The 22,683-nt window shown below is 35.0% G+C and overlaps 1 protein-coding gene across 1 annotated transcript in view; it reads right to left on the bottom strand.

Moving 5' to 3' along the window:
* The window catches only part of Man2a1 (mannosidase alpha class 2A member 1), a 169,705-nt gene that overhangs the window by 113,359 nt on the left and 33,663 nt on the right, over positions 1-22,683 (bottom strand). Inside the window, exons 4-5 of the mRNA XM_074076978.1 lie at positions 18,966-19,137; positions 2,978-3,105 (exon numbers count right to left, since the gene is read on the bottom strand). Coding sequence (XP_073933079.1) covers positions 2,978-3,105; positions 18,966-19,137 — 300 coding nt within the window. The remainder of the gene's footprint in view (positions 1-2,977; positions 3,106-18,965; positions 19,138-22,683) is intronic.

Here is a 22,683-nt window from a genome sequence, read left to right on the forward strand (position 1 = left end):
ACATAGAGTTACCACAAGTCTCCTCCTAAGTCTATGTGCGAAAGAAATGAAAGCCTGTGTCTACACAAAAACATTAACACAAATTGGTACAGCAGTGTGAATCACAGTAATCACAAAGGAGAAACGCCTAAGTGTCCATCAACTGAAGAATGGATTAACACATGTGGTAAACACATACAACAAAATATTGAGCCATTAAATAAAAAGGAAAGAAGTACTGGTATATGTAATAACATGTGTGAATTTTGAAAATGTTATGCCAAGTCAAAGAAGCCAGTCATGAAAAGTCATATATAAAATGTTTCTATTTCTTTGAAATGTCCAGAATAGTCACTCCATGTACAGATGGCCTCCATATCCCTGGGTTTGCAGTCTGTGAATTCAACCAACCACAGATCAAAAATATTCAGGAAAAAGGTGTATTTGCAATGAACATGTATAGCTTTTTTCCTTATCATCATTCCCTACAAAACATTTATGTAGCATTTACATTCTATTGGGTATTAAATATAATCTAAAGATTTTAAGTATACAGGAAGAAGTGTATACAACGGTTATATACAAATAACTATGCCATTTTACTTAAGGGACTTACATTTTGGTATCTGTGGGGAGTTTTAGAACCAATCTCCCACAGATATCAAGGAAGGACCATATTCAAAAAGCAGATTAGTGTTAGCCTGGGACAAAGGCAGACAAGGAACAAACAAGAAAGATGACTACTAATGGGTATGAAATTTAAGGAAGCTAAAAGTTCAAAAATGGTCATGCAACTGTGTATTCATTTAGTAAATATTCATAACTTCAGTTATTCATAACTTCAACTGTATGCTTTAAACAGGTGAGGCTCATAGTATGTAAAACATATTACTGCAAAGTACATTATATCAATAAAGTACAATAATTGTACTGAGATAAGGAAACTAGACCCAAAAGAGTGTACACTAGTTGAATCCATATACAAGTTCTTCAATAGGCAAAACTCATCTACAGGAACAGAAATCAAAGAGGATTTGGCCACAGGGGAGGGATGAGGAGGAGAAAAGACTTTCAGGTATATATTAACTGGGTATGTACATTTTTCAAAATTCACTGAATTCTACATTTAAGATTCATATATTGTACTGTATGCAAATTATACTTTAATGAAAGCTAAATCCAAAGAAAAACGCCACAACTGAGGTCCATAAAGTAAATGTTCTTAGCTAGGACATTGTTCAGTATTTTGAAAAATGGATCACTGCGTAGAGGGTCTGTAAGACCACCACAAGATTTAGTGAATTGTTAAGAAAATTCATAGGTCTCAGCATTATTACCATAATCACAGCTATGATTTAGTACAGAGAAAGGATGAAAAACAAAATCAGCAAAGGGAAAAATGGACATGAAGAAAGTCCAGAGGAAACCTGACTTGAGCTTCAAAGAATCCTCTCCCTGAGAAAGTGTTTAATTTTTTCCAGCACCAAATTTTGACAATTCATATGAAATGCTGTCAACCAAAGAAACTCATTAGAGACTCTGTGTGCACAGTTTCTACTGGGAGCTGGTCACACGGGCAGATCTGACTAGTACATACTAAGATTACAGAGTCCCAGAAGGAATGCAGGTGTTCAGCACAAACCATGAAACAGTTTAAAAGCAGTGGGCCACTCTTATCACTTAGGAAATCCACACTGCCAGCGACAGACAAGGGCAAGCCTTACAAGAAAGGCCTTCTGAGGACAGGAGCTTTGGATAGACTAGGTTAACTCTTCTCATAGGTGTAACATTTGCAAGTTACTTTCAAAGGTTCTAATCATAACAACAAGAAAGAGTAAAAGAAAAAATAAAGCAAATATGTCAAACTGTTAGTAACTCGTATCTGGGTGAAGGTTTTATGGGAGGACTTTGCAGTATTCCTACAGATTTTGTTTAAATTTGAAATTATGTCAAAGAAAAAAGAATAACAGAGTGAGAGATTTTATCCCTAACAGAAAAATTTAAAAGAGAAACTATCTAGCAATAACTTCAACAAAGAATGTGTATGCTTACATTGCAGAAAACTACAAAATTATACTTGAGATAGGAGAATATTGGAAAAGGATTACACATCATACTGCAAAATACAAGTATCAGACATCAGAAAGATTTCTACTGGTCCTACGTTTTTACGTCACAACAACATCTGATTTTATCAGTCAAGCACCCTCTTTTTCACTTACTGTGGTGGAATTCTTCTCTCACACTAGACCTACTGCATGCATCCACTCATACAGAGACCTAGTCACATAGTTCAGGTGGAGCTGACCCTGTCCCCCACAGTTCCCTGTCCCTTAAGACTCTTGCCATCACACAAAGAGGACTCCATGAATCCAACTCACATACCTCTGGACACAGTAACTGATTCACCAACAAGCACCCAACACAAGTTGGGACAACCAAATAAAACATTAAGAAGTTCTTTCTTCTGGTTGCTAGACTGGAAAAATGAGTATCTCAGCTGCTTAGGGCCATCTTCTACACCAGGTGGGAAAGGGCAGGAAGACTGAAACACAAAGAAGCTAAGCCCAAAGAGATAGGACCTAGACAACATAATCTGAGTCCCCTGGATCCAGCCTCACCTGAACTTACCACCACCTCTGCAATTTCACTGACATAATATCAATTAATATCTCTTTTATTTCTTTTTATTTAACTTAATACTAGATTTTCACCTCATAAAGAATAATGGCAAAAATTTCCAAAATTAATAAAAATAAAATTGATAAAATAATAGATTGAACAAGGTAGAGGACCCTAAATGACACTACTGTGTATCTATCTATCTGAGTTCATCATCTAAGAAATGTCACAAATTAATGAAGTGTAAGTTATTCAACAATTATCAGTACTGGGAAAATCAATTATTTAAAACAATAAAAGAAGAGTCTTGCCTCATACTCCCTCAACTTACCTACCCTAAACAGCTCAAACGAAAGGGAAAAACACAAACACATACCTAGGTTTTTCTCCAGCCACTGATGTCCTTCAATTAGTTGGTCGATTAAAGAGAAGTAGTGTGGTGTGGCTTCATCAGGCATAACCCAGCCACCTGTCGCGATTTCAAGCTGACCGTTCTGTAGTAAGCTAGGGAGGTAAGCATAAGAGTTTGTATCAATATAAGACAGTTCAAATAAGAAAACTAAAAGAATATAAGCATTTAAGAACAATGTTTAAATATAGCCAACACTTATGCTAGTTGTTAATTTTTTTTTTTTAAAACCAGTGACTAAATCTTTAGGAGAGAATGAATCCTTAGGAGAGAATCTTTGGTATCCCTTCTTTTCCTAGGCAGCTACATGCAGGTCACTTTCCCACAAGGATATAATGCAAAAGTTACTGAAGTCAGAGACACATGCAATTTATTTATGAATCTTGCAGAGCACCTAGCAAAGTCCTTCACTCAGGGTCCATGCCTGGTGAGTATTCACTGGACAGCTGTCATTTTAAGGATGGTCAATGTACATATATTGAGAAGTCTGTATTTATTTCAAGTCTCTGGCACTGATAAGCAAATCACAGAAACTACTCAAAATTATTAATAATAATATTTAAAGCAATGCTTTAGATTTAGTTGAAATGTAGGCTATATAGCTTATTTTTCATTATTGAATGAAAAGCTCTAATATGAAGGAGTACCTTTGCCATAATATCCTACAGGGTAACAAGAACCCCAGCCCTAGTAAAATATCAATTGTTAAGAAGATACTTTTCTCTGAGAAGGAAGAAAAAAAAAAAAACCATAAACTACAGAAAATTTAAAAAGTATCTGAGAAAGTATGGAGGTCAAGATTTTTAAGCAGTCATCTAAGGATCAAAGTTTTGTCTGTTTGTAACAAGATGGTTTAGAAAATAATGTAAAATTTCAGCAAGGAAACTTTAATAAGTATAAACCAACACTTACAAACATGGTAGAAATTTATAAAAATTGTTTTAAGAACACAACTAAACCCAAGGCTATGTTTACTATCCACCCCAAGTGCAAATGGCCTTTGTTCACAGTTGGTCACTTTATAGATCTTGCTAACAAGTGCCTGATTCAGCCACTCTCTGCCTTGTGAATAAGGCATGGCAACCTGAGGTGTCAGGACAGTTTGGAATTTAATTTCTGACTATCAACTATGGAATATTTCATATCCCAGTAAAAAATGTCTTTTACAAGATTTCGGACATAAATTAATGAAAAACAAATTCTTTGCTGAGCTTGAATAGAGACTAGGAATTACTGATTAAGAAGACTGAAAACTAAATGGAAAAAAAAATCACTCCAAAGATAGAATTTTTCCTTTTTCATCTACGTCAGTTTCCCTTTGCTACATAACTCCTGTCCCGTTGACATGAATGGTTCAAGGAGCAGTCAACCAAGCAAAGAATCACACATGGATTACAGCAGGTAATTTTCACAGCTCCACTTGTGAATAATCATCCCTTCCCCTTCCTCATGATGCCTGAAATACTACTTTGATAATATACTGAGTTCTTAATCTGTACACAATGGTTCTTTTAAAGACTAGACCTCCCACTAAAGATGTTTTTTAGTGTTATTTTTTCCCTCTTTCCCAACTTAGCTCACATCAGCTGCCTTCATGTCTCAACTCAATAGAACTTACCTAGAAGTCTCCGTGAGCACACAAGCCAAGCCAACACTCCCACTGTACTCCCACGCCCTATCACATCAAAGCCTTTATCATGGACCAAAACGACCTTGCTTATTCATGTTTCTACTCATTCTGCTCCCTCCTATCCACCATTAGAACACAAGTTCCGAAACAGGGACTAAGACATACTGTTCTGCTCATATCTGCTTACCAAGAACTAAGAGGCTTGCTTTCAGAAATCAATGAATGAGGGTCTCAGTTTAATATCAGTATTTACGTAAGGTTTTTTTATATTAGGACAAGCTCACAGGTGTAAGCAAAATAAAATGGAAAGGAAAGGATCAGCTAGAATGGAGTTTCTATAATCTAGAATATAGTACTGGTAGAAAATATGAAGGAGAAAGAAGAGAAAAGAGGCAGCTCATGAAAAATACCAGTAGGAATTAGGAAATGATTGGAGCTAGAAGAAAGGATTTCAGTAAAGATGCCTTGGACTTTCCAATCCAGGTGTCTAAAAGAGTAGCAATAACAGTAAACAGAGGAAATGGGTTGAGAAGGGAAGTCATTTATAATCATGAATATAAATTTGGTCTGTGCTATTTAGTGATAGTGGGTCCTCCAAAAGGAACCAACTGCAATATGAAACTTACCTTAAAAGGGCCTATATAAAAGTTACATTTCAGAGGACTGAAAAAAAGAAAAAATAGGAGGGGATGGGAAATCTTGAAAAATACCAAAAGGACAGTCAAAGATCAAATAGAAAGATGACACAAGTGATAAGAAATGTTAAAGATAAAAAAAAAAAACACTATAAAACATTCCACAAAACAAACCTGCCCTTCCCATTGGCTATAGACGTTGAAAAGTTACCATAACTACAACACAGAATTGACACATCAGTAGGTCAGACAGTAAGATTAAGAAGTAGATTTTTAAAATATTTATATTATTAATATAAGCAGCAAATGAACAGGGAAAGAATGAATTAATATAGGCTTTTTTTCTCTTTAAGTTTCAATAAGAGCGGTTTCAAATGAGCTCATGAGAAAAAGTTAAAACATTACGCCATGGAAGCCAAGGGACTGCTGTTTTAAAATACCATGCACCTATGATTTTTTTTTTAAAGAAAATATGTGTAAGTAGCTCAAAAACAGACATAAATTATGTCATGATAGCTGGCCAGAAAGAGAATAGATTTTAGTTTTTCTTAGCATGGTTTCTCTAATCAGACAGAACAAAACACCAGCTGGAAACAAACAGACAGCATGATTTTTAAATATGAACTCACAGCTCAACTAACATGACAGCAGGGATAATCAGGTAATTGAGAACACCTACTTCACTGAACTGCCTATTTGTCCCACTGTATGACCTTCTGAACCATCCATCAGAATGCAAAAACATTATAAACCAGAAGTTTCTCGCAGGCAGGAAGGTTTGCTTTGATATTAAATATTTACTGGGTTAGACAAAAACACTTGCCACACACCATTCACCCCCCCACACACACACACACGGAAATAAAAAAAAACACTTCAAAAACACAAAACTTGCCCTGTATTCCAGGACATATGTGATAGCATTTAAGTATCTGATTATCTGATGAATATGAGGAAAAAAAAACACCAAAAAAATGAGAAAAACTGTTGACCTAATTATTGAGAAACACAGCAATGATCATCATTTAGTGATAGCTATAAAAATTAGAATGGAAAGTCTCATAGTAGCAACGTGTCAAAAAATACCTTTAAAATGTTTATAAGCAGTAACAGAAAAGCTGTATGAGCCTCAAAAGTACCAATACTTAAAATCACTATTGTTAGCAATAAAATTATGACAGATTGTAACTGTACCCTCAAGACTTTAATAATTAAAAATAAGTAATAGGAAATGCTTGTAGCTACAAAAAAACTTTACTTAAATACTGGCACTTCAAGTATTTCCATTCACTAAGTGTTCATCAAGCATCAATATGAAAACTAAGAAAAATAATGAAAAAATTATGTGCCCACACCCCAGAGGATCTATTCCTTAGTTTCTACCAGGAGGCTCTGTGATTTCTGGTCAACATTTTTATATGTATACATCATGATATTTCCTAATAAATGAAACCTAGAAGCAAACCTGAAAAGTCATAGAGAAAGCAAGAGAAACAAAGGAGTACACACATCTAGCAAATACAGAAATTTAGAAACTAGGACCTGACTTTCAAACTTAACAGTAGTCATGTTTCACTTTTTTACAATGTGAGTCGACTCACAAAAGATATTAGCATACCTCCATGTCTCAATTTTAATGCTGGAAATTTGGCATAAAAAGCTTAAGGAAATAACTGATCAAAATTAAGCTGGGCAAATCTGTCACTGCTCATTTTGCCTAAGATGCAGAATTACACTTAAGAATTTACTGCAAAGCACAAGAAGCTATAAATCATTTTCGGTGAGTGTCATTTCTTCCCCCATGAAGAATCATCAGATATTTGGAATTTGGTCACACACAGAAAAGATTCACTCAAAGAGCTTTTCTCTCTAATGGGGAAATTGTTACAGACAACTTAGTAGCAAACAATGCATCATTTAGTAAGCTTCAAAGAATCACAAATTCATTTCACATGAGAAAATGAGATGAACTTGTAATCACACATTTGGGGAAATACAAAATAATATAAGATGACGTACAGGGCTTCATTCTTAAATAAAAAATTAGTTAAATAGATAACTCGAAAAGATGGAGGCTCCCAAAGAATCAATATATACCCTAAAGACATTTTCTAGTCAAAATCACTGACTTCTATTCCTTTCATGGGGTGTATCTATTATAATAGCAAAAATAAGATTTGCTTAAAAACCCCTCATATAAAAATTGGGGAAAATTCGTATTTTTTTTCATATTGTTGATGCCTTTCTTCAAAGAAAGAAAAAGAGAAAAAAAAAAAAACAGGAAAAGAGAACATGAGTCATCGCTCACCATTTCTTCCTCATTTCATTCTACCTTAGCCCTTTCATCGGCTGGTCATCCATGCTTTCTGTCTGCCTAGGATTTTCCCTTCCAATATCTCCCTAGTTGCTTCTTATGAATGGATGAGAAACCATTACTGGCTACTACACACACACCCAAACCTCACCTAAATTGTCACCTTTTGTAACATCCTAAACTCTTCTTTCATAGCATTTATAACCAAAGTTAATCACACATGTGTATATGTACTGTCTTGTTCCTCACACGGTGAGGGCAGGGATCCGATCAGTTTCATTTCCCATTCAACACGAATATTCCCTGCTTTCATAACACTGTAAGAAAAGGGTACCAATACTGCAAAAGAAAAACAAATAAAAGGACATGAAGCAGATATTTCAGAAAAACTGGCACTTGAAGAGGAAAATAAGTTTAACTTCACTCACAAGGAAACAAACTTCAGTGAGTTGCAGCTTCTCACCTATTACATCAGAAAGACAAAAAAGTTACACAATGTACTGTAAAGCCACGGTTGTGTGGAAAAAGGAATTCTCACATACTTATGTTAATACCCACCAACTTGTAAAATGTACACATACTCTTATCCATGCTCACTCAAAAAGTCAGAAAATATTTTTTAAAATAAAATTCTAAAATATAAAAAGCCCTGTTTATGTTAATGATAAAAGATAAACTATGCATTAGAAAGAGACCAGAAATAAACCTATATGATCATCAACTGAGAACACTTAAATGAATTTAAGCCACATTCACAAAATGGACCTTATGAAAGGTGCTCCAAAATGTTTACAAAACATAGTATAATATCCACTGGGATGGTCCTTATAAAAAGAAAACAAAACTCAGCAAATACGTGTTGAGGATGTGGAGAAGGAAACCTACATATTGTTTGCATGAGTGTAAAGCTATACAGCCACTGTGGAAAAACAGTACAGATGATCCTCAAAAAATTAAATCTAGAAATACCCACTTCTCAGTATATACACAAAAGGCTTGAAAGAAATCAAAAAGATATCTGTGCACCCACATTCATAGCAGCATTATTTACAATAGCCAAAAACGTAGAAACAGTCCTTGTCCACTGAAGGACAAATGGGTAGACAAAATGTAGTACACACAGACAATGAAATACTATGCAGCCTTAGAAAGGAAGGAAGTTTTGAAAGATACTGCAACAGGGATGAACCGTACGACATCAGGCTAAGTGACACAGGCCAACACAAAAATACAAATATTGCTCCATTCCACTTATATGAGGCACCCAGAGCAGTCAGATTCAGAAAGCAAAATGGTGGTTGTCAAAAAGGCAGAAGGCAGAGGCAGACAGAGATGGAATTTCTGCTTAAAGGGTATAAAACTTCAGTCTTGGAATGATAAAAAATGTTCTTAAAATAGATGACAGTACTGGCTGCACAACAATGTGAATGTTTTAATGCTATGGAAATGGTATTAAAATGGTAAATCTTATGCATATTTACCACATTAAAAAAACAGAACCACTCAAATAGAATTTTTAAAAAATCAGCACAATGTGGTAAGCATGCTACCATTGGATGCTACACATACATATATATATTTCTACACATATGTACACTAAATGAGTCTACTCAGCACTTCCTGTGGGATAAACTAAACAACAAGGAGATGGTTAGGTGCAAAACATATTTGGGTATTTGGATCTTTGGCTGTGTACTATATATCTGAGCTTATAATTTAAAGATAAATGAAAAATGTTTACAAACTTTAAATGCTATCCTATTTCCTGTAAGCACTAAAAACTAACAAAACTGTAACTTCAAAACACTTGTGATATTTTATTGAAAAATACTTCTCATATTAAGTGGTTTAGTTAATAATTTCTATGAAGTTTTAATAAACAGGATACACTTTAATAATCTCACTGTACAGTAAATATTACTTCATAAAATGTTAATTCAAAATAAACTTGAAAATACAGCAGTTAAAAAACAAAATTTTTAAACTCATTCTTCACATCTTGTTATGCAAGCACAAAAGATGATGGTAAATACAGTTTATCATGAATGTCTTTCCATATCAACAGTTAGATATCATTATGTTTACAGTTGTCTCGTTTCTAAAGTATTTTTAATTGAACAATGTGCAAGACATATGTTCAATCTTATGAACTGTGAGAACTATAACCACTGCTCAAAATAGTATAGAATGCTTCTGTTAACTTGGAGACTTCCCTCAAGACCCTTTCCAGTATACTCTCAACCTTCACAAAATGGAGTCATACAATATTTACTCTTCTGTTCCTGGCTTCTTTTGCTTAATGTGTTTGTGAAATTCATCCACACTGATTAATATTTCAGTAACTCATTATTTTTTATTGCTGAGCAGTATTCTATTATATGAAATTTTAATCCATCATCGTGTTGGACATTTGAACTGTTTCCAGTTTAAAGGTGCTAGGAAAAAGTTTGCTATGAAAATGTCTGTACAAATAATGTTTTCATTTCTCTGGGATTAATTTCTAGGACTCCTTGGTCATAAGGTATATTGTAAACTTTGGAAAACTCCAGAGGTTTTATAGAAAGTCATTGCATTATATGTTCCCACTAGCAATTAAGAGATTTCTGAGGACTGCACATTCTTGCAAACCCGTATTGTCGTCAGTCTTTTTTATTTAGCTGTTCCAAAACAGTCTTAAACTTCTACAAGTGTCTTGTAGAAATTTTCAATTGTATCTCTCTGGTGGCCTCTGTGTACACTGCCCTCGACTATGTCAGCCTTAACCACTGCTTTCAGGAATTTGTGCATTCTGCTCTGCTCAGCCCTTACCACAGTTCTCACAATCTGGACTTCCTTCCCGACCATCTGTTACCTCCCCCTCCACTGGCTAGCTGTAGTAATCCTTCAGATTTCACTTTCAATACCACTTGCTTCCAAGACCCCTTCTTGCTCCATAGAAGAAAGCACTTTATGGTAATACTGTGTCTAATTATGCTACCTTGCCTATTTTCCCTGAGGGCTGAACCAGACCAGTACTGCTCACAACCTATCTCTCTGGAGCCTAGCACAGTAAATATTTGTTGAAAGAATGGTGCAGTAAATAAGGGAAGGCTTTGGAGATAAGGTAATATTTTAGCTAAGTCTTGGGAAATGAGTGAGATTGAAATTATCCAGTGTGGAAAAGAAGAAAAAAACAAATCCAAGTGGAACACGTGGGCAAATTCCCAAGAAGCACAAAATAGTTTGTGAATGTGGACACCTGTGTGGCTCAGTTTGCTTAAAAATAGGGTATAAGGAAGGAAGTGATTGAAGCTAAAGGTGGACAATCAGGAAGAACCTGATAGAAAAGGCCAGGATATATCAGGCGAAGATCAGTCTGCACATTGTGACTGTGAAGTGCCACTGAAGCACCTGGGAGCCTACCTCTGCAGGCAAAAAACAGGGCACTTAGAAGTAGCACCCCTGGAAACAGGACAATCATCTGGTGGTCTTCACAGCAGCACACAAACAAAAGCAATGGGGAAGAGGCAGAAGTGACAAGGCGATGGACTAACTGGATGTGGCACTAATGCCAGTTGAAAGACAAAGAACCACAGGGGTCCTGGGGCAAAGTTGCTAGACTCTGATCCTAACATTAGATGTGCTCCTTAACTCCTCTGCCTCAGTTTTCTCAACAGTAGAATGAGGATAATAAGGCATCTATCTCAAGAGAAAGTACGGGATTGAGTGACTAAACAAGTGATTAGAACATGCTTGCACACAGTATGCACTCAACAAAAGTTGGCTCTTACCAGTACCATTAATCAGGGAAGAAGAAAGAAGTCAAGGTTGGAACTTTAAATCTGGAAATATCCCAAATACTAGGTAATTAAAACAACACAGAGGACATCACGCAAAATGGAAAGAGGAGGAAGAAAAGGATGTCACTCTACAATCAGAGTGGGATACTTAGGAAGTAAACAGAGGGAACCAGAAAACGAAAGTTAAACCTAGACCCAAGGTCACTGCTTTGAACCCTCTGATGAAACGCTAAGTATCTTTCAGCTTTAAACTCCATCCAAATCTGCAACTGACTTTGAACTTCACAAGTCACATTAACTCCTCACTGTTCTATAAATTTTACAGCAGCCTTTGGTTAAATACCATAAAAATATGACCTGCATAAAATGTATAATAAATTAGTCTGTGTGAAAATATTAATGGTTCATTTTTCTTAGAAAACACAAAATGTACGTTAAGCTTCAATTCTTATTATTTAAGAAAGTAGTATCCAAAATTTCTCTGACTTCAGTAAGCATGTGAAAGTTTCACTTTAAATACACATGAAAAAACCTAAGAGGGGGAAAGAAAAAACATAAAAGGATTGAGAGGTTAGATGAATAAAGAATTTACATTCTTGGAAAAGAAATAAAACCCAGCAGTGTCGTGAAAACACAAAGCCCGCACTAACAAACTGATGGTATAGTGGACACTGGGAGCATCATTTCACACCCAAAGGTTGGCATGAAGAAGCTGGTCAAGACTTTAGTGCACACCAAAGTACTGCAGGTTCCAACCGCTGTTGGATTTCTGCACCAGACACTGATCTCAATACAGGCGCAGATGCAATGTAAAAACCATTCCAATGTCTCAGAGCTCAGAGAGGAACAATAAATAGTATGTTGGGTGCTAGTCAAAGGAAAGCCTAAGGGGTATTATTTGACAGAATCAAACACTTCAGCTGCTTGACTCTGAATCAGGGTTCACATTTCAACATATTATAAACATTATGAATCATTTAACTGCATTTAGCCAAAAATATCCAAGTATGAAGCCCAAAAAAGTAAATAAAAAACAAGCATATACAGAAAATATCCTGATTATTTAAACTGCCTAATGGAAGCCAGTTTCTCTTAAATCTAGTGGAAATGAGTTACACGTACAGGGGTCAAGACAACAAGTGATAAAATTATTTTCAATCACAAAAAAGGAAAAAGAAAATATAGATGTTGTTTGCATGGATCTCTCTTTAGTTAATTAGATTCTTAATTTTAAAAAGATTATAGAATCGAATAGTCCTGCACAGGAGGGAAGAATCCAACAAGTCACGTCTGGAATAGATTATGACGATCATTTGAGTTGTGATTCTGTTAAGTTCCCGTTATCAATTGGTATTCTTCAGGGACAATAAAAGCTTAGGTAGAACTCTGCTGGAATTAACAGGTTCTGCTCCTCAACACCTAGCTTGCAATTTTAAGTTCAGACGTTTAATCCATAATGCATCCTCAAAAAGGGAAAAACAAGTCATTGCATAAGCATTACGCTAGTAGTCAAACAATTCTATTAATAATGCCACTTAACACAGCTAAGAATTTAAAACAATAGGAGGAAGTTTTTCCCTAAATATATACATGTGGTCTACATTTAGGCAACAAACACTATGGATATTTTGTTCAAATAAGAAAAACAAATACTATTACTCCAGTTCCACAGACAAATGTAACAAATGAATAAAAGTGAATATTTATAGCTAGAAGAAAGAATTTTAGCAAATCTTGATCAGAAACAAAGCTCAATGTCCTACTGTAATGATAGAATAATTCTTTCTTCAAGCTAAAGAAAAATGCTTATGCATCAAGCATTTAGTTCCCAACAGGGGTAAAAAAGGCTCTCAAAAGGAATTCGAGTAAAACAATAAAAATAATAGGTTTGACACTAGATTCTAATTTGATTATATCCCCTCCCAAAAAAAAATTCTTACTATCCTCTGTCTTTAATACTGGGTTGAATCAGAAGAAATTTCTAGGAAGAATCAACAGAAGGAGGCCATCCACATGACATAAAACTGGCAGTGCTTCTGCTAGAGCAGTTGAAAGTAAAAGAATCCAAGTACTGACCCACAGCTGCCTGTGAAAAACCAGTATGCACAAAAGGAGAAAATTCTGAGAGTTTCTGACAACAGCTCCAATTTGGAGGGCCAAAGGCTAGAGCAAAGCTGAATCTTGAGGTAGACAGTAACCATAGCTCCCATTCTGTAGGAGCCTCTCTATCCATGCACCTTGCCTGCTACAGAGGAAGGCTTGCTGACAGCCATGCCATGCTGACCAAACACAGCAGGCAACACCTGTTTCCTTCTGAGGTGCCTGGACTCTCTCCTATGCTCTGTGAAGATGCATCTCTCACAGCCCACATTTCCTACCTAGCTTCCAGGCCATATGGAAAGAAAGCCATCCCTGGTCTCAGCAGGAGAGAAAATAATCATAGAAGGGGCATTCCTTATCCAGAGCTTCTCAGATTCCCAGTTCCTCTCTTCCTTCACCTAATTCCATTTATAACCTGGGCTCTTCCCCAGCTGCTGGATCCCTGATGCTCATGTACTCTTCCATGATCTAATTCTCCTTCTCCAACAAAGGAACAAAGTAGGCATACATCAGCTAGCTTTCTAGTTTGCAAGCAACACAAACTGACACAGGATAGAAAATATGTTGAGGGACATTCCTGGGCACAAATAACTGAAGACAAGGTTAAAAAACAGGTTAACAAAGGGCTAGAGGAAAATGAGGTCATACAGCAGGGCCTGCAGGGACCATATCACAAGACAGGAAGGGTCTCATAAATGCAGATGCCATGAGAATGACCTGCAAACTTCCCTCCATGTCTGCTTCCCTCCCTTCCATCTGTCAGCCCTTACCTCATTCTCAAAAGATTCAAAACCCTGGGAATTAATCTGCTGATTAACAAAATGACTGATTTGGCCTACAGGAGAAAGATCAAGGATCTGACTTCCTGCATGAGGAAGCATTTCCCAAGGAAATCAGATGGGGGTGGATGCTGACCAGCCAGTAATAACAAACACAGCAAGGAAACTGACAACATTTGACTTAAAAGTGAAGTTACACAATTTGGGGACAAATTTTAGGTGTGGGTAGAGTTGGTTTTGCTCAAGGATCAATAAAAAGGGAGAAATACTTGGCCTTGTGGACAATGATATCAAGAACACAGAAGTAAAGTAAAGCATTCTAAGCCAGGAAAGAGTAGACTCAATGCCACAGTGTACTCATTGAGGAGTGGGGGGGTGGAATGGGGTAGAAGGGGAGGTGGGGTCCTTGAGAAGAATCTCCAAAAAATATAGTAAATGCAATAGAGAAATAAAAGAAATAAAAATGCATATGAAAAAGAGAGATTAGAATCAATAACCACATAATTTGAGTTCTAAAACAACTGAAATACAACCAATAGGCAATTAGGAAGTGCAGAAAACATGCTGAGGCAATGTTTGAACTAATAGAATAGAAAACAATGCCTAGATGCCTAGATTTAGAACTTGGTGAAAATTTAGAATTTCAAGGATAAATATTTTAAAACCCTAAGTGCATCTGAGCACAGGGTAAAAAAAGTTATTTTCAGTGAAGCGTTATCAAAGTCAGCTCTTTAAAGACAGACTAGAAACGTAAATTTATATAATTAGCTTTCCTACTAAAAACATGAAGACTCTTAAAAAAATGACTTCAGACCTAAAATTTACATAGTGTCCAAGAAAAACATTTCAAGTGAAAAACGAAAGTTAAAGTAATAAGAGCCACTAATATATATATAATATATATATATATTATACACATATAGGGGATTTTAAAATGTGCCAGTCAGGCTAAGAATGCAGCTCAGGGGTAGAGCGCTTGCCCGGCATGTAAAAGACCCTGAATTTGATCACCAGAACTATCGTAAATAAGCAAGCAAGCAAGCAAGGCATGTTCTAAATATCTTATTTGTATTAATGCAATCTTTATAAAAATCAAATAAAATAGGATACAATATTATCTGTATTTAACAAACAAAGAAACTGAGGCACAAAGTCTTAGTTAAGTAACATGCAAAATTACATAGTAGATGGGAGTTGCCAGGGTTTGAACCCTGGGGAGCCTGCCTTCCCCCAGCCTTTTGAAATACCATCCTAAGTTGGCTGTCCTTAAAGTAAAAAGGGCAGCACAGATCAGACATATTCCAACAAACAACAAGATTTATAGTGATAGCAATGTTAGTCATAAAAAAGAGAAAAGATTATCATTCATCAATGGTGAAAGATAAAATTCATGACTGACTATGAAAAAGAAACAATAGCCAGGAGTGCTTTGCAATCGCAGCCCCATAGCTGATATTCAAGGAGTGTCAAATGAATGAACGAATGAGTGAATGAGTGAATGAATGAGTTAATAAAGATGAAAATAGGCAAGAACAGGGGAAAAGCTAAAATAAAAGGAAGCTGGCAAGAGAACAGTAACAAAAATTAAGTACAGTCAGTTCTGCTTATAAATGCTTGTTTTTAAAAGAATTTATTCCAAAGTCATTGATTATATTAAGAATAAATTTTGTATTGTTTGTGTGCTATTCAGTCCCTGAGGGACAGTAGGTAAAGCCAGAAAATGGTACCCAGCTTCACTGAGCCCTATAGGAACACACACATGTGCACAACTCAAACATTCGCCAGCTGTCTCTCACCTTATCAATCACACCCATGCATACCTGCTTCACAACTTTCCATCAGACTTCAAGAAACACTTGCCACAATTTCACAATAACTCACAATGAATACTCCTAACACCTACTTCTATAAGCAAATTTTAGGTTTCAAGGTGAACCTACATACTTTTCTACCATTTATATATTTCTTAACCAATTTAAAGTGTATAAAACTCAACTAGCATCTTTTTTAGATTTCCTTCTTAGTTTTTTTTGTATGTATATCATTAATGAGGCTGTTGAGTGGTATGCCCTAATCCCATTTTTTTCCATAAGCCCTGTGGTTTTATTGAACAATTTTGCATAGCACAGTGGTTTTTAGAAATGTGTATGTTCTATGAAAGTAGAACTGTCTGTACACAGATTAGAAAAGATTATACAGATTACAAAATATAGAATTCATGGAAACCCATCAAAATCTACATTCTACAAATACCTCCTCTTCAAATACCAGAAGGTTCATTGACATTGGTCACATATTAAGTCACAAAGGAAAATTCAAAAAACGCTAAAGAATAAAAAGTCTATACTCTGTAAGACATTACAGTTAGCTTTCAATAAAGTTTAAATGGGAGAAAAATAGCACTTGCAAGATGAAAATTATTTTTCTAACAAACTCAATGAAAAAGAAAACAGTAAGTACAGTTACAGAATATTTAGAGGAAAAATGCAATAATGAGAAAATGACATAAAAATTTTAACGCTAGTTAGAACAGTGCTAAAAGGCAAACACACAGTTGGAGGTACACTTCTTATTAAAATAAATGGACTGGCCCATTTAGCATTAGTGAAAGCAGGTAGAAAGAATTAGGAAAGATAAAAAGCAGAAGGTCAAGGGTAAAAATAGGTAAAATACAAATTTGTCCTGGAGGGTGTGGGGGTGGGTAAAAACCAAGAGAAATAAGTAAAAGCTTTAGCCAGTCTAATAAAAATGAAGAAAAAAGTCAGAAAGAAGTAACAAAAAAGCAAAAATAACTATAAATAGATTCTTAAAATCTAAACAATGTCAGAAATAATTTCTATAAATTTTCTATTTAGAAAATATTAAGTATTATTTACACTCAAGGAGTACTATAAGATCTAAACAAACAAAAATTTGTTTTTAAAAACTAATACTTAAAGAAATGCCTATAAAACAAACACCAATTCTACATAGTTCTAAGACAGCTCTTAATTTTTAAAAGATTGCAAGTTAATAGGTAGCTAGATCTAAACTAAGGCTTCTGAAGTGTTGTGTTTGGTTGTGTGTGTGTGTGTGTGTGTGTGTGTGTGTGTGTGTTTGTACATATTAATCTAAATTAGCTGTAATGTTTCAACTTTAAAAGTCAGGGTATTTATATAATATTTCAGAATTGCAGCTTATCTTGAATAACTGGGATACCCTCACAACAAAGGCTCCTGTAGCAACCCATGTCTGCAGTAGAAAAGTGGCTGGCTCTTTGGCTATGGTAGTAACCCTGCTCATCCCAGTACTCCCAAAGCTACAGCAGCCTTCACTTACAGCACCCTCCCAGCCCATACTGCAAGCAGCCTAAGGCTGGTGTCTTCAATGAATATGACAGAAATCAATTCTCACCAAATTATCTTTAAATGTTTACATCAATTTCCATCAAGATCCAAAGATTTCTTTGGACGGGCTAGGAAGAAGTTAACAAATTAATTTTAAAGCTCTTTGAGAAAATTAAATGGTCACTCATTAAAAGAATATTCCAATAAAGAAAGACAGGAGATGTCAGTTAATGAAACATATCATAAAGCCACAACAATTACAGCCAAACAGAAAAGTCCATGGAACAGGTCAGGAAGCCCAGAAATCAATGCATACTTAAATACAATAAAGATGGCACTTGTTATCAGTAGAAAAGAATGAATGGTTCAAATCTACAGATGCAGCACAGTGTGCAAAGGACACAGCCTCTGGAGGCAGACAGCCTGGGCTGAATGGAATACCAGCAATGGCATAGCAGAACAGCCCTGGATGAGTCAGTCAGTGCCCCCATCTGTAAAATGAAGATAACAATTGCACGCTTTCCCATAATTGCTGAGATTATCTGTTAACAATTTGTAAAGTACTTAGAACAGTGACTAATATACTGAGTGTTATATATAAGTGAAGTTAAATAAGTAAAATAATTCATGGTAACATAATTCTTAACTACTGAAAGTGGGGTATTCAGTGACTGGGAGAATCTCCCATCATACCAAATTTTTTAAAAATTGCAGGGCTTGAAAAAGTGATTGATAAAACTAGGAGTTAAAAAAAGGACTGCCTAGCTGTAGATTGGGGAAGACCTTTCTAACTATGATATCAAAAGAAAATAGATTAATAAACCTGACTACATAAAAATTTTAGAGCTGCACATCAAGGACTAACAATTATAACAAAAATTTTAAATCAGGAAAAAAAAATATGTATCCCTACAAATGAGTAAGAAAAATTGTAATCAAGCAAGTCACAACAAATCCTTTGTATGTATGAGAAAATACACACATTGTTAGGAATTGAAAGCAAATTAAAATACTTTCAGCCATCAAGTTGACCAAAGTGGGCAGAGAAGCTGGTTCATTTCTACATGGAAGACTGAAAAATACACCAAGACAACCCTTCCAGGGACCACTTTATATGCTTTAAAAAAAAAGGGAGAGCTTTAAGGGGCTTAAAAAATTAAGCCCCTTGCCCTAATAATTCCATTTTTAGGATGAAGTTGGAACACAAGAATTTCAATAGAAATTTTTGATCCACCTTTTCAGATGAACCAAAATAAATGAAAGCAGGATGTGAAAAAAGAAAACTTTCAGTTTCAAATATAAAGCTAAAAACTCACCTTCTAAAAATTCAATACTGTCCATGGTACAATTAACCTGTAATATTACCAAATTTCAAAAAATTTTAAAACAAACCTTTTAACAGCTTCCTTCTTTGGAATATCTATAATATCCCACCATTTTGAAAGGTAAGAGATTTCAGACCACATAAATTTCCTGCTTGAGTCTTCTTTCAGCTTTACGACCATGTTATTAAAAATATACTGAGTCTTGTCTCTGAAGTACTCATTGAATGTCTTCAACCAACCTAAATCAAGACACAAATACACCACAGAGGTCTGGTTCATAGGGCTGCTTTCAACTCAGTCACATTCCATTGTATTACCTTTACAATACCCTTTGATCTTTCATTCATATAAAGATATATTTAAATTTTTAACAAGTATTTTTAATTAATGAAATTCCATTTTTATTGACGAGTCAAATCCAGTAACATGAAATGATGAAAACTACACAAAAATTCAGATAGAAATGAGAAAAAATAAGATGGTCTAATACCAAAAAGCAGTTATTTAGGACCTAATAACTAATCCAATTATTTATCTCTAGTTTATGGATTTTTTTAATCCTAAAAATCTAAACAGTGCTAGCAAGTTGGTAATACTATTCTCACAATATGGGATCAAAACTGTTATCTTCTCCTTCACATCTAAAATTTCCTACCCACTAAATAAGTCAAACCAACCAAGAAAAACTAAACCTAAATGCCAGCAGCAGAGCAGTAAGGTAATTACAGCACTAATATGAATACTGAAAAGTAGAGTTCTGCCAATAATAGTCATTTGTTCCCAAAGGCTGTTCATTATTCAAATTTTTGGAAGCATAAAGTAACAACCAAACAAGAAATGTGTACACACCTATGTGTAATTTTTTTTCAAAGAGAACTGCAGGTATTGACAATTTGGTTCTCTGAATTTCCCTACTTCTCAAATATCCTGGAGAGTTTACCTAGCCACTAGCAATTTGGCTATAAGAAGCATTTTTAACAAGAATCACAGGTCCAAACACAGCCCCATTAGACTACTAACATGGTAAAGACTAACATACAAAGCCACCAATTTCAACTACTGGTGGTAGACAAAGTGGACTTCCTGGTAAATAACTTGTTCTTATCTCTGAAATCTTACAGGGAGGAGAGTTTCTGTATTTCCAGGCTGAGCTACTACTCAGTTGTTTCTAAAATTCATACATGTGAGAGGTTTAAGGGGTCCAAATGACAGTTTCTTTTGTCTGTCTATGGTTAACAATCAATAAATACTATATTTGCTGATTAAATAAGTACCTCCTAAGGCAGAAATGATAATAAAAGTTTTGACAACACAAATATGTGCTTTTGAAAAGGGCACTGCAGCTACGTATGACTGCATTCATCCCTCTTGCTTTCACACCTTTGTTTTACAGTTATTTACTGAGCACCTATACCATGTCAGGTATGACTCTCCGAGCCAAGTAGGAATACAGTGCAACATGTTCTTTACAGGACTTTCTCAATCTGGGCCACTTTTAATCTGGTTTGTTATCAAAGAATGTTTCCTGGATAATTTACCTTTTCTGTGCTTAACCAAACAGACTGTACTTCTTTAAAATATATACATAAATAACAATAAAAACATTCAAAGATATCTCAAGAAACAATGCTTTCCAAAGAATCCCATGTTGGACTAACAAGGAGCCCTGCCTCAGAGAACTGAACCATGATATGTATCTGGGTTCCCAGAGATGAGCAAACAATCCAACCTACCTTCAAGTGGGGTCACCTAACTCTCTGCTATCCAGGCAATGCCCCTAAATTTAAAATCATCAAGTGCTCAGAACTGAGCCTGGGATATATGTAATGTAGCACCTGATGGACATTAACTGCTACTGCTTTTGTCATCATTTTCATCATCAGTCTTTAATCAACCTTCCCCAGCTGTACAATTAAACTAGGTGATGGAGAAATTAAAAAGGTATTTTTAACACCTAATTTTAAAGTATATAATTAAAATATTTAAATAAATTGATCCACATCTTAAACATACCCACAATTTCAGTGTGCATAGAATTCACTTGCTACATGGGCTAAATTACATCGTATATTGAATTCCTAACTCCTACTACCTCAGAATGTGATTGTATTTGCAGATAAAGTGTTTGAATAAGTAAAATAAAGTTTGAGGGAAGGGGGATTCTAATTCTATATGATTAGTGCCCTTATAAGAAGAGGAGATTAAGGACAGAGACACATACACAGAGAAGCCCATACAAAGACAAAGGGGGAACATGTCCATCTATAAGCCAAGGAGGGATTGCCCCAAAAGAAACCATCCTGCTAAATCCTTGATTTTGGAATTCTAACCTCTAGAACTGTGAAAGAATATATTTTGATTGTTTAAGACACCACTCAGTCTGTAGCCTAAGAACAAATTAGGGCAATTATCACTCAAAAAATGAAAGATTTCAAGACAGGAAGAATTTATGTCATCAAGTACCATCATAATATTTCTAATTCTATATCTACCTACACATTACAAAATTAAGCTGCACTCAAATGTATATAAGCAAATGTTATCAGGGTAACATGTTCTTTATACGTACAAAAAGGCTGTTCATTCACGGAAATTACATAAATTGGAATTGGACTCTATTGGAATTACCATCTTTAAGATACCACATATAACTTTAATCTAAATTTAATCAAAGGTCAAATTTAATTACTAATCACTAGGGTAGTCATTCAAGAACTATGAATGGCAGAATGCCTCCAAAATTAATTTAATAGAAAAACTCAAGTACTCTAGCATAAAAGGCAAATTTAGAACTAGTCTTTATAAAGATCAATATGTAAAAGGTTTTTATAATATAACTATGTATTTTCAACAGTTGTAATTTGTTATGGACTAAGATAATTTCAAAGACTAGTTTATCACAAGAACGTTCATAGAGGAATCACAATGACTGATTAATCCATTTTGCCTTCAACACTTCCTTTGCCCTTCAACAATCATGCAGAAAGTATGTCAAAGATATTTATGTGAGCCAAAATAAAAGCTCAGAGATGTCAACTTAAAAGCCTTCCATAAAACTCATCCATAATAGATATTAATACCACTACAATATAGCACAATTAATGAAGAATGACTGAAGGATAGCCTCTTGCAGCTTTCAATATTGAGTAATATAACAGTAAATTAGCTTTTATTGCTCTTATACAATAGAGTAATCAAGTATTCCCTTTTACACTGAGTTGGTTCTTTCTTTTCTTAAATTACTGTAAAAACTACAAATGTATATTAACATGGGACCAATCAGAAAGAAAGTATTTTATGAAAAGTTGTATGGGATGAATTGTAACATAAAATTATATTTCTACCTCTAGATTTAAAAATCTTAGGAAATTGAGTTGCAAGATGATTTACTTAAGTCATCAATGGGACAGCTTTTTTCTTTCCCTTGAATATACTTGGAAATTGGACCAGGACTAGAACAGCATTCCAAATATCTTTCAATTTATTCTTTTGCACTGTAACAACACTTACCCTCCATAAAAGAGCTAATAGCTATTTTAAATAAGTGAAAAATATCTAAAACAATGAGTGTAAATCTAAACTCAATATTGCTATTTTAGTATTTTCTTAAAATGTAAGTTTTTTTTTTTTTTTTTGCATGTAAAATCAGTTTTTTTAATAACATCTTGCAAACAATGCATCCTTTGTCCACTTATCTACGGCTCCATGTCCATGACATGGGTGGTTGCCGTATGCACACACAGATCTGTTTTTTGTTTTTTGTTTTTTTTTTTTCATTTTTCTTT

The sequence above is a fragment of the Castor canadensis genome, chromosome 6, assembly GCF_047511655.1.
Source record: "Castor canadensis chromosome 6, mCasCan1.hap1v2, whole genome shotgun sequence".
NCBI classification, from domain to species: domain Eukaryota; kingdom Metazoa; phylum Chordata; class Mammalia; order Rodentia; family Castoridae; genus Castor; species Castor canadensis.